At 36.1% G+C, this 16,665-nt stretch overlaps 1 protein-coding gene across 1 annotated transcript; it reads left to right on the top strand.

Annotated features, from left to right (window-relative positions):
• Positions 1–11,826: 11,826 nt before the first annotated feature.
• Positions 11,827–16,157, top strand: LOC104897777 (GPI mannosyltransferase 1). The gene is made up of 5 exons (XM_010684723.4): positions 11,827–12,128; positions 12,294–12,566; positions 13,264–13,446; positions 14,278–14,816; positions 15,300–16,157. Exons 2-5 carry the CDS (start codon positions 12,299–12,301, stop codon positions 15,609–15,611), a joined length of 1,302 nt encoding a protein of 433 aa, XP_010683025.2. The 5' UTR covers positions 11,827–12,128; positions 12,294–12,298; the 3' UTR covers positions 15,612–16,157.
• Positions 16,158–16,665: the final 508 nt, after the last annotated feature.

Raw genomic sequence — 16,665 nt, 5'->3', positions numbered from 1 at the left:
AAAAATAAATAGGGAGGTGAGATTGAAAACGCAAAGCACGACCAACATTTAAGATATGACGATGTTTGCGCTCAACTTTACCATTCTGCTGAGGTGTATGAACACATGAGGTTTGAAAAGAAACACCCGTGGCCAAAAAATAATCACGAAGACAGTTAAACTCAGTACCGTTGTCACTTTGAACAATCTTAATAGTTTGAGAATATTGACGGTCAACCATAGCAACAAAGGACATGAACATGCTAAAAACTTCAGTTTTATCAAGCAACAAATTAACCCAAACTGCTCGGGAAAAATCATCCACAATAGTCAAAAAAATAACTTGCCCCACAAGAAGAGACATGTCTATATGGACCCCACAAATCACAATGAACCTTCTCAAAAATACGAGTAGTCTTTGTATCACTAATAGGAAACTGATCACGAGGATGCTTAGCATAAAAGCAAATGTCACACACTTTATTGAAACTACTCTTAAGATGACTAAGGGGAGGCAAGAACTTTACAACTTTCGAAGAAGGGTGTCCCATACGACGGTGCCACAGATCCATGAGAGAGTCATCACTAGAAACCAACGAGAGATGATGCACTGAGTCTATGCCACCAAAATAATAAAGTCCGTCCCGCTTAACCCCCGTTCCAATCAGCTCCATCGACGGGTCCTGTATAATACACATATGAGAGTCAAATTGAGCAGTATAATGCAAACTATCACACAATTGAGAGATGGACAAGAGATTGCAGGTAAGTTGAGGCACATAAAGCACATGAGGAAGAGTAATAGTGCTAGATAATCGAACAGAACCCTCCTGATGAGCAATAACAGAGTTACCATTTGGCAACCCAACGGGACAACTGGGAATATCATGAACATCAAATAACCAAGAAAAAATTCCAGTAACGTGATGGGAGGCCCCGGAGTCTATAATCCAAGAGTGAGAATCAAACGTACCCGTCAAGCGATTTTCAAGAATTTTAACATTACCAAACATCCCTGCAAGCACCTTCCACTGATCTGCCGTAAACAATGAAGATGGAGGCACCGAACCGGAAGCAGAAGAGTCAAGCGAACTGGCCGCTGCATTAGCACGGGCTGCAGCAGGAGGACCGCGACCACGGCCAGACGCACGGCCACGCCCACGGCCACTTGAGTCATTCCAATGTGCCGGGTAACCTATGAGCTCGAAGCAGGTGGCAATGTCGTGGCCAGATTTCTTGCAGTGTGAGCAGACAAGGGAGGAGCGATCGGGACGATCACCACGTCCCCGACCACGACCAGCATCGGTACGGACAGAAAAACCAACCACGTCGGATACGGAAGGTTCCGATGGTTGAGTAGCAAGACGAACTCGCTCATCTTGGATTACCATCTGGTAAACTCGGTCAAGCGAGGGAAGAGATTCAAGGGCAAGAATCGCGGCCCGAGTCTGCGCATAATAAGGAGAATACAGTCCCATAAGAAATTGATGAACTTGACGAGTCTCACGACGCTGAGCATGACGCTCACCCGTATCGCAAGCGGAACAGCAAGAACAATCCAAAAGAGGCTCATGTCTGTGTAATTCCTCCCAAAGAACGTGAAGGTTCGAATAATACGTAGTGACGGACATGAGTTTGGTCTGTTCACACTTGGCGATGGAAGCATGTAATTGGTGAATACGCGGACCATTCGCGACGGCGTAGCGAGCCTGAAGAGTATCCCACAACCTGCGTGGGTCGTTGAACTTGGGAATAGAAAGTTTGATCTCAGGAGAGATAGTATTAGTTAACCATGAAAGCAGCATGGCTTGAAGAGCCTCCCAATCGGCAGAAGTGCATGGAGGAGATGGGGCAGTGATACTGCCATTGAGGAAACAAAACTTGCGGCGAGCGGCGAGAGCGTTTTGAATGTCCGCCGCCCAGTCATCATAATTATCCGCACGAAGGCGGTTGGGGGTAAGGAAATCTCCGGGACGATCTTGGGAACCAAGATAATAGGGAGAGGAAGGATCGAGTTTTGGTGGTGGGGTTGATTTGGCGGCATCATCGCCGGCCATAATTGATCGAAGAGGAAACGTCCCCTAGACTGATACCATGTAGAGAAGTAAATTAGGTTGAATTGATTTGCTTGACTTTGTCATTGAACTGTCGAAGATAATATACAAGAGTTGCCTAACAAACTCCTAATAATAAGGAAACTATCTTTTACAATATTAACAAATCACCTAAAGAGATATATTTACATAAGTATATCTCAACATATACCTATTTATAACGTTCAATTCCTTTTCTCTTCTACGCTTCTTCATGTAATACAACGGTCCCCTTCAATCCATCCATACTTGTAATTCTTAGGCCTTGTTTGGTCGGCAAAACAAATCATGGGAAGTGCAAATTCCTAGTAAGTAGAAGTATATGAAGTTGTTTGGTTGGTAAAACCATGAGAATTTGCACTTCCTAGGAAGTTCTACTTCCTCCGAAAATGGAGGCAGTTACTTACCTAGGTCCCCCTAGGTAAATAGAGCTTCCCATATGAAGTTCTACTTCCCATTGTCAACCAAACACAATTTTACACTTCTTAAGAATTTCAAATACATGAAAAAAATAATTTCCTAGGAAGTATGACTTCTCATATACAACCAAACAAGACCTTAAAAACATTTCATTTCAAAGTATACGCAACAACTAAAATGAAATAGAGAAATTGCGTATTAATTTTTCTTGATCATTAAAAAAAAAAGGGTAATGCTAAATGCAGCCCTTAGGGCTGCATATAAGCATTAAATACCTTTCCTAAACTAGTATAAAGTTGGTTATTTATGACAAAAAGCATGCATTTATCAAGGTCATTAATGCTTGTTTTACAAAATAATTTCCATTTATAGGTTCTTATATGCAGCCCTAAGGGCTGCATTTAGCTTTTCCCAAAAAAAAATGCAAAGCATGCAACTTTAACACCACGTCAGCACCAACTACCAATGACAATTCTTTTAGTTTTGGAAAAGTACCAATAACAATTTAGAAATGCAATACGACACCCACTTTTTGATTTTTTTTTTTTTTGGTGAAATAAGGACTTGCATTAAATTAAAACATTGTTTTAGACAAACTCCTCTATGACAGCCGTAGTGCTATCACTAATACAATCCTTCACATAAGTTTCTACACAATATTCGGGAACTTGAGTGAAGACATTAGCTAAGCTATTACATATTTCCGGGTCTTCCGTTTCCATACAATATTTTGCCAAACGATCTGCCAAGCTATTGTCCTGCCTCCTGCAATGCCGGATCTTGAAGTCTTCAAAGGATCTTCCTAACTCCCTGCATTTACATAGAACATTAGTATAGATGTTAGTTTGGGTGACTTCCTGGTCAAGAAGTTCCACGGCCTTTTTACAGTCGGAAAAAAGCGCCAATTTTTTAAAACCATAATGGAGGGCCAGTTGAAGGCCCAGTTGAATCCCTTGTAGTTCAGCTCCTAAGGCGTCTCTCGCATATGCTGTTTTTGTGAAACCCAATACCCAAAGTCCCTCGCTTGTTCTAAAAATCCCCCCTAGGCCACATGTTCGGGTTTGGTCCTTAAAGGCTGCGTCAACACTAAGCATGGTCCAGTTGGATGGAGTATGGTGAGCTAAATGATTGATCGTTGTTTTTTCGGGTTGGGCCTCATGTGGGCCTTGTGCTTGAATGAACTCCCTTGCGTTTTTCCATGCTAGTTGTAGAACAACATCAGGGCCAGGGTGATTTAGATTGGGCTTGAAAACCGAATGGTTTCTACTCTTCCAAATTTCAAAACAAAGGAAGGGGAAGACTACGGCCCACTCAAGGCCCCGATAGTCCCTTCTACTCTTGATGTTTTCCCCCACCCATGCCTTCATATTTTGGTTGTGAGTCGATGTATAAGTATCGACTTGGTCCCAAATCCTTTGGGAGGTTGGGCAAAGGCGGAGAATATGGTTGGTGTCCTCCACATCACTAGCGCATCTCGGGCATCGCGCTTCCTGGGTTATATGTCTGTCCCTAAGCATTTTGTTATGAGGGAGGCGATCTAGGCACACAAGCCAAAGAAAAAATTGGATTTTTGGGCTCGTGTTTATTTTCCACAACTCTCCTAAATTCTCCGTGTTATGATCAAGGAATTGCTCGTTATATGCTAAGGCAAGTGAAAAACCTTGGGGCTCTAGGAAAATTGGTGCTCTAATATCCTTTTGATCTTCAGGGTGAGGAGGTTCCAGACACAATATTCGACTTACTATATGGGCCGGTAGAGTCAAGGATAGCCTTTCTAATTTCCACACTCCACCCCCTGTCACATCCCTAACCTTATATGTTTCCTCATACTGGTTTAAAGGTCCAGCTATTTGGCTCCTAATATTTCCTATTCCTAGCCAATTATCCTCCCAAAAGTCTATATCCGCCCCATTTCCCAAGATCCACTGGCTATCTTTTGTGAGGAGATCCCAACCCTTCCCTATACTCTGCCAAATTGGCGATCCCTTGGCAAATGAGGTCACATAGTGGTTATGGATATATTTCGATGTTATGCATTTTTGGGCAAGGTTCTCGGGCCCTTGAGAAAGCTTCCACCCTAACTTCGCCATGTAAGCTTTATTCATCAAAGTTTGGTTTCGCACACCCAATCCTCCCATTGTTTTAGGCCTAAAAGTCCGTTCCATCCCCACAAGGTGAATTCTTTTCTGATTCTCTACATCCCCCCACAGAAAGTTATTGCAGACTCTATCTAGGTCTTTCAGGGTTGCAGCAGGTAAAGCCATGGCTTGCATGTAGTAGGCCGGGATAGTTGATAAGGTAGAAGAGATAAGGCATAGCCTTCCCGCTCTTGATAGATACTTTGTTTTCCAATTGGCTAGTTTCTTTTTGACCTTATCTACCACAAACTGGACTTGATTTTTTGATTGACCCTAGCAATTTTATTGGCTTTTCACAAAAAAGAAAGGAGCAAAACCATAATTTTCGACGGCAGACTATGCCATTGCCAGATAATAAATGAAACCACGTCGAAGAGACGTGTATCCTTCTTCATAAAAAAAATATCCTTTGATATGTTTTTTTACATGGAAATATTGTACTTATTCGAGAGGATATATATAAACACAGAAGAAACAAATACAAGAAGAATTCTGAAATTTTTTTTTTTTGAGGAGAGAGAAAATCAAGTATAATCTGCATGGACTGCAGATAAGTCAGTTTCAGGTAGATGTATTCTGATTATTGGATACAGTAAGTATGGGTCAATGTGTATCAAAAAGATCAGAAATGCAAACTGAAAATGGACGATGGAGATCAAATGGGTGTTGGTCAATGGTTAAACAGCAACGGTCAAGATTTTATATTGCTAGGAAGTGTGTTTGGATGTTGCTTTGTTGGCAATTTAAATACAGCAAGTGATCGATTTTTCTCAAGATGATCAACAACTAGTTTATTCAGGCAACATCAAGGTTTTTTTTATATTTCGGTTAATTATTTTGATTTTGGGATATAATTAATTACTAGCAGTTCGATCATAGGATTTATTGCTTGTTTTTTTTTTCTTGTATAAGCAACCGAATTTTGGTCGAGTTGAGTATTATTATAATTGTACATATTATTCAAATTCGAGGAGCCGGGTGAATTAATTAATAAAGAAATTAATTAGTTTCATATTTTTGCTTGTATTAGCTTTGATTATTCTTGTAAATATATGATGAATTGATGTTGGAAGTTTTTTGTTTTGAATAGTTTATTGTGTTCATGTGTTGTTTGGGATAGTCACTTGCTGATTAGTGATTCCTAAATGTATATGTACTTGAACATCATTTGTTTCATCTAGCTAACTTTTTTTATCATTAGTCGTTACTATAATGATTATAGTATATAGAAATTAAGCATGGGTGTCCACTGGATGGGACGAGTTCAGAGAATTGCATACAAAGTCATGCAGGCGTTGCAAGTCGGTACGGTCCAAGTTATAACTTGGTTAGTTGAGTGGGTTATATGTTGAATGGTTTAAATTTAAGTGGGTTCGATCAAGATGGGCCAAGTTGAACTGATCAGTTGGTGGGTTTTGAAGTTCGCCCCATGACCCCACCCACTCGGTTTGACGGGGTTGGGTCAAAATATGTCCGGTTCAAAATCGCTCTTGACTTAAATATTGGGCTAGATTGGATGAGCTCGAGTTGACCACACCTTGTGGCCAGTGGCCACTTCTTTTGGTGGTATATATTTGTGAGTTGACGTTTGTGATCGTACTTTTTAAGGTAAGATGAAGCTCTTTTGCTGTCTCAAGTGGGGGGAGGGACATTTGGGGATTTCACTCTGTAAGGGTCAAGAGTCGAACCTCCTGTCACAGGGGATGGAAGGAGGGCATCCAACCAATTAGACCAACTTTAATTCTTGTTTGTGATCGTATATAAGTGACACCTAGTATAAATCACCAAATTGGTGTGTGTAATGATTTTTTTTCTCTATGATAAAGTGAGGAGATGAAAAAGTAACAATAATGTTCTTAGACTATACTCGATGGTTTGGTTATGAGATATCGAAGCAAAAGCAATAATATGAAGAAAAAAAGGAAAACAGTTAGGAAGAGCAAGTTTCATATTTGTTTGTAGTTTGGTTCCATGAAGCATAGAAGGAATAGAGACACAAGCCATAAATGCAATTGGCTAGGAGGAATGGAAATTTTGACCCACCACACAGGTTGAATGTGTGTAATAATTTAATATTTGCAATAAGTTTTCAAAAAAAGTTTAAGTTATGCAATTCAAAAAGTTAAGTTATGCAACCCAAGTAATTTCGCTTGTGGTTTGGGACATACTTTAAAAATTTGTTACAAGAGAAGTTAAAACAATTATTTTATTATCTATAGTCACATATGATAATACGCCAAAAGATGTTATAAATGTAACCATTTTTCATTGTAGATAGTCCAAATATTTCACAATGGATATTGGGAACATTTTGACACGAGTCATCAAACCTGGCTTGTACTCGGACTGAGGTTTTCATGGGCCCATGCGTGCATGAACCCGAAAGGACTCGAGCTAACTCGAATTCAATAACGGTAGGAATATGACAAATCAAAACAAGTCGGCCCGCACCCGACACGTTTTCCACTTCTAACCCTAGCTAATCACTTAAGGTACGTGATTAGATGATGGATACCTTAAAAACTTTTCTTCACCTAAGAGTTTACAAGACATCAATGTAATCAGTATTCCCATTATTTCCTTTCTCTATTTGAGGCGATCATTTCCTACCAGATCTCTTCTTCTCTCGCCATTTGTGTTGTTCTTTCTCTATTATTTACTTCCTCAGTTGCAATTTACAGAAGAAGTACACGCGAGTTCTCTGTAGTGAGGTCTCACTAATCAGTATCCCCTATGTTCCTAGATCTTATAACTATACCAATTTTAATTTGATTTATGTATATAAACCAAATCTATACAAATATATTAAAAGGCGTGAATAAATAAGAAATTGTGTCACGTGGCGCTCTCCCTAGGGAGTTTTAGTTCATGTAATCCATGTACGATAAAAAATTTAGAAATCGCATAGTATAGGGTTTGATCCCAAGACCTCAAGTACATATACTAAAGTCTTAACCACTAGGCTAAGTTGTATTTAGTGTTATTATCATAAAGTATTATATTAATAAATGAATTTTTTTTCTTACCCGGAGCATAGCCCGGGCCTAATAACTAATTTATAGCATAAAAGTTGATAAGGGAATGCTAAAAAAGGATACTCTCGAGATATCCAATTTATTTGTCATTTACTTTTATCCTAATGCTGCCCATATAGATTATGAATGGAGAATTAATTTTACCTTACTTAATTACGTTAACTTTGAAATATAATGTTCGAAGTTAATGTACCTTATAATAATAGTAATTGCACATAGACCATCAATATGTAAATGATTCAATGTACGTGTATTCATTCGATTTATTATTCATATACATTTGACTTGTTATCAATGTACATATTTGTTATTACGCATCATGTTTTATGTACTAGCGTGTGCACCATTGCATTATAGACATTGATTGGTGCCATGTTAAAGAATATGTAGTGTAGTCTGTACTCTGTAGTGGAGAAAGGATTTCAAATTTTCAATGTGCTAACAAAAGTATCCCTAATCTGAGTCTTACAGTGTATTTGGTATAGAGGAATTGGATGGAAAAGAAAAGAACTGAAAAGAAAAAAAAAATACTTACCTATGTTTGGTAAAAAAAATCAACAAGGGACTTAGGGTTTGTTCTCTTCGGCATAAAACAGCTGAACTGGACTGAACTGAATTGAACCGAACTGATCCGAATTGAACCGAACCGAACTGAACTGAATTGAACTGAACTGAAATGAATAGTGATATGTGAGAGTAAAAATATTGTCAAGAGCTGAACTGAACTGAACTGAAATGAACTGATCTGAACTGAAAATAAGCTGGGGAGAACAGGCCCTAAGGGCCTGTTCTCCCCAGCTTATTTTCTGTTCAGTTCAGCTCTAATCAGTTCAGTTCAGCTTTAATCAGTTCAGTTCAATTCAGCTCAGTTCAGTTCAGCTCCATTCTTTTATAACCATTTTGTTAAATATTATTATTATGTTGGTATAATTTATTTTACTAATTACTCTTATTATTATTATTATTATTAATTATTATTATTATTATTATTTATTTTTATATCATTACTATTAAGTATTATTATTATTGTTGTTGTTGTTGTTTCTATATATTATGTTTATTATAGCTTTACTCGTTAAAATTACTATTATTATTAGGAGGAACATGGTTTAGGTCAAAGCACAAATAAACCCACGTCTTTAGCCCATAAACAAATCAAATCAAATCGCGTCAAGACGATTTATGATGTAATTTTCGCGGTCCAACCCAATCATTATTTTTATAACTAAATATTATTATATTATTAAATCTAATTATTAAAATAATAATATTAATTTACTTCGTAGATATTATTGTTATTATATATCATCATCAAGTATTAATACATTAATACAAATAATATAAAATAATTATTATTAATTATCATTATTATCATTAATTATTATTATTAATAATAATTTATGATTATTAATATTATTTATTTATAACTATTATTTTAAAATATCCAAAATACTATTATTATTATTCATTATTATTATTTATCATTATAATAATTATTTAATATTCATATTATTATTTTTTAAATATTTTTTTAATATTTATTACATTCAATTTAATTCAATTCAGTTCAGTTCAGTTCAGTTCAGCTCCAATCAGTTCAGTTCAGTTCAATTGTTTTATGCCGAAGAGAACATACCCTTAATAGGAAAGGAAAGGAAGTGAGGGGAAAGAAAACCTTATAAATCTCTCCTTATGTTTTCTCCCAAGATTGGAGGAATTTGAGAGGAAAGAGATAATTAATTAAAAATTGATTTATCTTTTCCCAAATTTTACTTTCCTCCATTACGTTATTTTTTCTCTCTCGCATATAATTTTCCCTTCAAAAAATTACATAGTAGATAATAACTCTTTTCACTTCTCTCATCTCAGTTCATCCATAGCCCCATAATAATATACAAAGTCCAAAATGGGACTCAGAACATGGCCTCTAACTCTATTTTAGAGGGGCCTCAAGTTTTTTTTAAAAAAACTAAAGAAGTAGCCCAAGCAAGCCCAGTAATAATACAACCAAACCAATCCATTTTCCAATCCAGCAGCCAACACGCAGCAATAGTACACTGTAACATTGCATACACGCAAGAGAACGAGCTTGTCTTGGCAACCAACTGTTTGAGTCTCTTAGGGGACTCAAACGGGGGTAATTTGGTCATTTTATGCGTTGAAAGATTTCACGCGCGTGTGGTTGACATTGGTACCATTCTCCGAAAATATTGATACCTTGGTACCAGTCCTGATAACAATTTGATACCAATGTCAGCTTATAATGGTACCATTGTGTTTTATTTTGGGTGTTTGAGTCTTTTTTGGATTCAAACCGTTGGTTACCAAGCCTTTCTCCAAGAGAACTTCTCTCTTCGATCTACTCCATCAACCACTGGGTATTTGTTCCTCACATCTTCTTTACCATAAATTAGCAAAATTCAATCCCAAAAAATTAGTAATTAGTTCTTCCTCTCTATGTTGTCTATTCTTACTTCTTACCGATTGCCGCCTATTAAGTATGAAACTACTGCTAGTGAAAATCAAAAATAGCATCACCGAGATCTTGTTCTTCAACGGGAAAAATCGATTCCTATAATGGCTATACATTTAAACTTTCATGTCCTCTCAATTCAGTTAATTACACTTTGCTTAGTTTAATTTACTGATTTTTATTGCTTAGTTTAATTTACCGATTTTTATTGCGTTTATGCAGGTTTTCGACCTTTTGGTGTTGGAGACTGACTTTGAAGATTGTAAACAATTAAGGCCTGTTCTCCCCAGCTTATTTTCAGTTCAATTCAGTTCAGTTCGGTTCAATTCAGTTCAGTTCAGCTCAATTCAGTTCAGTTCAGCTCTTGACAATGCTTTTACTCTCACATATCACTATTCAGTTCAGTTCAGTTCAATTCAGTTCAGTTCAGTTCAGTTCAATTCAATTCAGTTCAGATCAGTTCAGTTCAATTCAATTCAATTCTATTCAGTTCAGTTCAGTTCAATTCAGTTCAGTTCAGCTGTTTTATGCCGAAGAGAACAGGCCCTTACACAGAATAATTGAGGTGGTTTCTTTTTTTACCAATTAATATTTTTTGTGTTGTTTAGTGATTGTGTTAAATTTTATTCAATTATTATTATGCCTCCTCGATTTAGAAAATTTGATTCGGGTCATGAAAAACGAATGAAAGAATCCCAAGTCTCTAATCCGAATGAAAATTATGCTACTAGTAACGGTGATCACAATTTGAATGAACATAATGATCCTAGTGTTGGTTGAATTTTCGCTACAAGAGTGTTTCAAGGATAGCACTTTTTAGATAGAAGATTGTATTACTACTTATTTGGTAAGAAACAATCATAATCTAAGTATATTATAGATATTTTTGAGATCATTGTACGTAACTTTGAATTTTTTTATACAAGAGCCTCATATTTAACTTTGAGCACGGACCTCCATATTGTTCGGGCCGGGGCTGGGTATGTCTTCTATTATTAGTTTTTTTTAGAGAATTATATTATCTCAGTTTTTTGCAATTAATTGGTGTATATAATTCGTTGTTCTTGCTTGCAATTTCTTGATTTACTACTTTCACGATTTCATTTATACCCCTATCAAAATATTATTATTTTTCTCCACTTCGACCCACTTGTTAAAATCACATTTTAAGAAACCCCATTATATTAAAATGGGTTTATGAACCTTGAATGATTTGTGGTTGATGGAACATAATATAATTATTGTGTGAACTTACTTGCTTTTTTTATTGTTCTTATGTTGCTAATTGATGAAGCTAGTGTTATTGCACTTGCACACCCTTGTACTATCAATATATCTCTAATATATAATTTATTTTATAATATGTTATTATGGATGGGAAATTTTTTTATCAATGATAACTAGGATATATTAGAAAATGAGCAAGTTCACAATGATAATGAGGATAGTGAGTTTGAAAATTAGGTTGTGATTTGGGATAGAATGAGAAATTTAGCTACCATCAAAATGATTTATTTAGTTAGATATAGATTATACCTACTACGAAAGAAAAACTACATTATGAGTTACAATTATTATGAGTTTTTTTTTTGCTTCCTGTTCTTCCAAATCTAAGATTTCTTTCCTTTCCTTCTTATTAACCAAACATCAGAAAGTTTAATTTTTTTCTTTTCCTTTCTCATCCTTTCCTTTCCCTTTCCTTCCTTTACTAAAAAAAAAAAAATACCAAACACACTGTTACTCTCAAAAATAAATAAAAGTAGCATTCTTAATTTCAATGCGCTAACAAAAATCCCTAAACCCAAATTGATTTTGTGCGAAGTTTTTGCGTGGATTTTGTTTAGGGTTTGAACTAAGTAGAGGAATTCGTCGGATGGGAGTCGTTGGCGTCGCCGATTTATCGGAAGGTGCCGGAAAAGTTCGATCGAAGCTGCTATTCGCCGGTCTTTGATCTTCTGCCAACTGCCATTAATTTGCACTTGATTTGGGGGTAAGATTACTCTCTCTATTTAGCTCAAATCCTTAACCTAATATGATAAGAAATTCACTTACTAGAATTATCTTTGAGAATTGTTCTGTGTTCATAAATTAGTATATGTATAACATTTCATTACATAATTGCAACTTAATTCAACTGGATCTTTATCTCCTGCAGCATCCATGATGATTAAATTTCGTTCAGTGCTGATTTTTTCAACTATTTTGCGGGTACTTTTGATAATTTATGGAGATTGGCAAGATTCCCATATGGAAGTTAGATACACTGATGTTGATTATCTCGTCTTTTCTGATGCTGCTGCTTTAATGTCTTCTGGAGAGTCTCCTTTCAAGAGGACCACTTATCGTTATTCGCCATTGCTCGCTTTTATACTCATACCAAATGCAATTTTTCATCCTTCTTGGGGGAAATTTCTTTTCTCAGCTGCAGGTAACAAAGAATTAGAATCATCAGAACATCTCTAGAAAAGGGCTGTTTTTTTTAGCTTATTGAATATGAGCTTCTTTCTAACTGCTATGCTCTTTTGTCTTATGCATTATTCGTTGATATGAGTAAAAGGAAATTCGCGGGATTTTAGCCAACTTTTTTTTTTGGCATTAAGGCTCTGTTCTTTTGGACTGAATTGAAGTGAACTAAATGAACTAAACTCAACTCGACTTTATTTGTGTGAATAGAACTGAAGTGAATGAAAATTGTGAGAGGAAACTAACTGAACTGAATGAAAATTGTGAGAGTAAATTAATTGAATTGACTTTATCTGATCTGAAGTGAACTATACTGAATTTTCATTAATTTAGTACAAAAGAACAGAGCCTAGGTCTTCATAAGAACACTTCTTATATTAAAATGTGAGAACAATGTATTCCATTTTAGTGAAAATGTAATCATTTTCTATGATATTACATGGTAATTTTTTTTCATGATTATTGTTTTGAAAGATTGGCCCTACTACGAAGATAATGGTTACAAATACAATGATTACATGTTGGTTAAAGAGGATTACACCTTAGTATTCTCATGTTCTCATATAAGGATTGTTCTCATGGGAACATAACCATTACGGGGAAATACGATGTTCACAGGTTTACTTGGCCATTATCTGAGTTGCAATGTGTCTACTTTGCAGATCTGCTAGTTGGCTATTTAATCCGCACCATCTTGAAGCTACGTGGGGTACCAGAGAATATATGCATTTACTCTGTGATGGCATGGCTTTTCAATCCGTTTACCTTCACCATAGGAACTCGTGGGAACTGTGAGCCTATTGTTTGTGCTGTGATCTTGTGGATTATTACCTGTATTATGAGGGGTATGATTCTAATTTGATCTTTGATATTTTTCTTTTTGGTCTTTGTCAATTTGTTTTGTTTCTTTGATTTGTTAACTTACACGAGAAAATTGTCAACTCTGCCACCCGTTCATTACTTGCACAAATATTAAGGGAAGTCACAAATAAAACATCTGTAAGGACTGCTACTACCTTGTGGCAGCTTAGTGATAATTCTCTTGGTAGGCTTGAGATGTACTTCAACATGGGTTTCTTGCCCTGTGTGCTAAAAAGATCTGTGGTCTACTATTTGTATTGTTGTTGAAAAGAAGTAGTTTGCAGAATGATTTCCAGTGACTCTTTCTCATGATATGTATGTGAGCTTTCAACTCTTTTGTAGGAATTGCATATTTAGTTTGCATTGCTCAAGAAAACACTCTTCATCTAAGGGCTCTGCCTAGTGGTATGGTGTTGAGGTCTTTGAGGCTATGTGTATGATAGTTTCCAGGTTCAAGTCTATCCTCCCTCATTGTGTAAATGCTTGCAATGTAATTGATCTTCTGAGTTGTACATGTTAATGCGATTTGTTTCAATATTTGTTCACAGTTTCACATATGTACAAATAGATAGAAAGATATAGATACAGATTTGAAAACTCCCTTCATTCTGCCATTTTGGGCCACCTTGAAATCTGTGATTCACTTTATTGTGTCACATATTATATAGTAGAGTAAGAAACTGGGCATATCAGCACATATGCGCAACTTGCAGCGTTTTGACCAAACTTCTAATGTTTTTGGTTACTTGTATCTCAGAACATTTGACCAGAAATTACGTTACTGATTTGTTAACAATTCCTTGTTCTTTATTCAGGGAATGTCTACCAAGCTGCAGTTTGGTATGGACTTATTGTCCACTTCAGAATATATCCTATTATATATGCACTTCCCATTGTATTAGTTCTTGACCCACAGTATATCCAATCTGGTCTGAAACCGATGCTTGTGAAATGGAGCTCTGATCAACGAAGATCACCTCAACCCTCAGTTGAATCAAGCCCAAAGTCTTTGTGGGTGTTTCTTGCGAGTATTTTCTCTGGCACTAGAATCCTGTTTGCATTGATGTCAGGTGCTGTCTTCCTTGGTTTTACAGCTCTCTTTTATTATTTTTATGGGTGGGAATATCTTCATGAGGCGCTGCTTTACCATCTCACTCGAACTGATCCAAGGCACAATTTCTCCATATATTTCTACCACATATACCTCCATTACGAGCATGAATTATCAATACTGGAAAAGCTTGTCTCTTTCCTACCACAGTTTGCTGTGCAGCTGGTTCTTATGTTCTGCTTTGCCTTGGATCTCCCCTTCTGCTTTTTAGTGCAGACGGTGGCATTTGTAGCATTCAATAAGGTCTGTGATTTTTCTACCCTCTTCTCTCTGCTTTCCAATTTTTCCCCTTTGTGTGATTTTCAAAGACAAATGTTATTTTGTAATAATTCCTCCATCTATAACTAGTTGCAACACTTTGACTTTTGTACTTTTTATATACCAACTTTAAGCACGATTTTTTTACTTAAAAGATAGGAAACAAATGTTATGATATCACTGACATGTTAGAATAAGTGTATATTTTCAAGATATCATAATGTACTTGTAGATTATAATGTACTTGTAGATAAATCTAGAGTCAAAACCTTAATCCTAATAAGATGGTGTCGGCTGCATGAGTTAAAATGTAACCTCTGATGGTTGTCAATAATATTTACTAATAAATAATTATAGATATTAGCTGTCAATATTGGATGCTGGCAAACATGAAAGTCAAAGTGATCCAACTGAGAAACGGAGGAAGTATATGTTTTCTAAAGTATTTATCTTCCTTCTCTTCACCAGGTGATTACGGCGCAGTATTTTGTGTGGTTCTTTAGCTTGATACCTGTGGTATTGCCATGGAGCAAAATGAAAATGAAATGGGAAGGTTTCTTCTGTATATTGGTTTGGATGGGGACACAACTTCACTGGCTGATGTGGGGTTACTTATTGGAATTCAAGGGAAAGAATGTGTTCTTACCTCTCTGGATTGCAGGCCTCTTATTCTTGGCTGCTAACTCCTTTGTACTCGTTGCAATAATTCGCCGTCATACATACTCTCCAATATTTCAATGCCTTAACACAAGCTCAAAAGCGCGATTAAAAGTCAAGTAAGAGGATTAGAGCCTTGAGAATGTTTACAAGCTCCAGGTAATCAACTTTACTCCTAACCTTTGTTACTACAGGTACGAGTTATAAGATATATCTACCAAATGAGATTGGGCTCCTCTTCTCTCATGTTGCCTTGAAATTTTGACAAAACAAGGAAGGTTTTGAAAATATGTAGAAAGATTGCTGACTTTTAAATTCAAGAAAGAGTTAGGCTCGAAGTTTTGCTCCGATAAGCTTGATTTTGCTGTACTAGATCGCTAAGATTTTAGAGCTAAGGATTGGTTGGTTTGAGCTTAACCTAATATGCTACATGGTTGGCTTGATTATGGTCTCCATTCTCCTGGTTGACTAAAATTTGAGCCAAGAAAAGCCTAACTTAGTCAAGTTCAAAATGTGTCTAGTGAGCTTGATTCAGTTTTTTTTTTTTTTTTTTTGGCAAAGTAGCTTGATTCATTGACACTCCTCTTTTTTGATGTAAAGTTCAAGTACAAATTTTTGTAACTGTGGTAAATCGTTCGTGAGAATCAGATACTGTCAGTGTCAAAAGTATTAGAATACTGGTTATGCTGAGAAATGACCATTGCATATACTTCCTCCGTTCCATAACAAGTGAAACACTTCTGTGTTTTATGTGAGCTTTTTTGAAGAAGTGTTTCACTTATTATGGAACGGAGGAAGTACTTCATTCGTTATTACTTGCTGTATTTCTCAATTCACAGAAACCTAGACAATTTTTGGAGAAGAGAGAGGTAGAGAGTAAAAAGAAAAGGGACCCATAGCAAGTAATGTGAAACTTCATACAATAGAAAGTGTAGTGAGTATTATGAAACGGAGGAAGTACTATTTAGAAATAATGAGAAAAGAATTTCCATATTCTTAAAATAATAAATAGAGAAAATGTCAATTACTTCCTACTTTATAATAGGTCACTTTCTTAAAAGTTGTAAATCACTCTATCTTAAACACGTTTATTTACTATTGCTATCTCTTGCTTGTTTAGATGAACTTTATTACCCCCAAAATGACGTCGTAGTGTATATTTTTGTTTATAAAGTTC

This window comes from Beta vulgaris, chromosome 6, assembly GCF_026745355.1.
Source record: "Beta vulgaris subsp. vulgaris cultivar EL10 chromosome 6, EL10.2, whole genome shotgun sequence".
Taxonomy (NCBI): domain Eukaryota; kingdom Viridiplantae; phylum Streptophyta; class Magnoliopsida; order Caryophyllales; family Amaranthaceae; genus Beta; species Beta vulgaris.
Note: the sequence above shows the minus strand (reverse complement) of the source record. Positions and strands in the feature narration are given on the sequence as shown.

What these genes read in the sequence shown, in the direction of transcription:
- LOC104897777 (XM_010684723.4), top strand. Translation starts at nt 12,299, where the DNA reads ATGATGATTAAATTTCGTTCAGTGCTGATTTTTTCAACTATTTTGCGG. An exon ending in ATTTCTTTTCTCAGCTGCAG is followed by an intron (nt 12,567 to 13,263) that starts GTAACAAAGAAT and finishes TCTACTTTGCAG; the next exon opens with ATCTGCTAGTTGGCTATTTA. An exon ending in CATTTGTAGCATTCAATAAG is followed by an intron (nt 14,817 to 15,299) that starts GTCTGTGATTTT and finishes TCTCTTCACCAG; the next exon opens with GTGATTACGGCGCAGTATTT.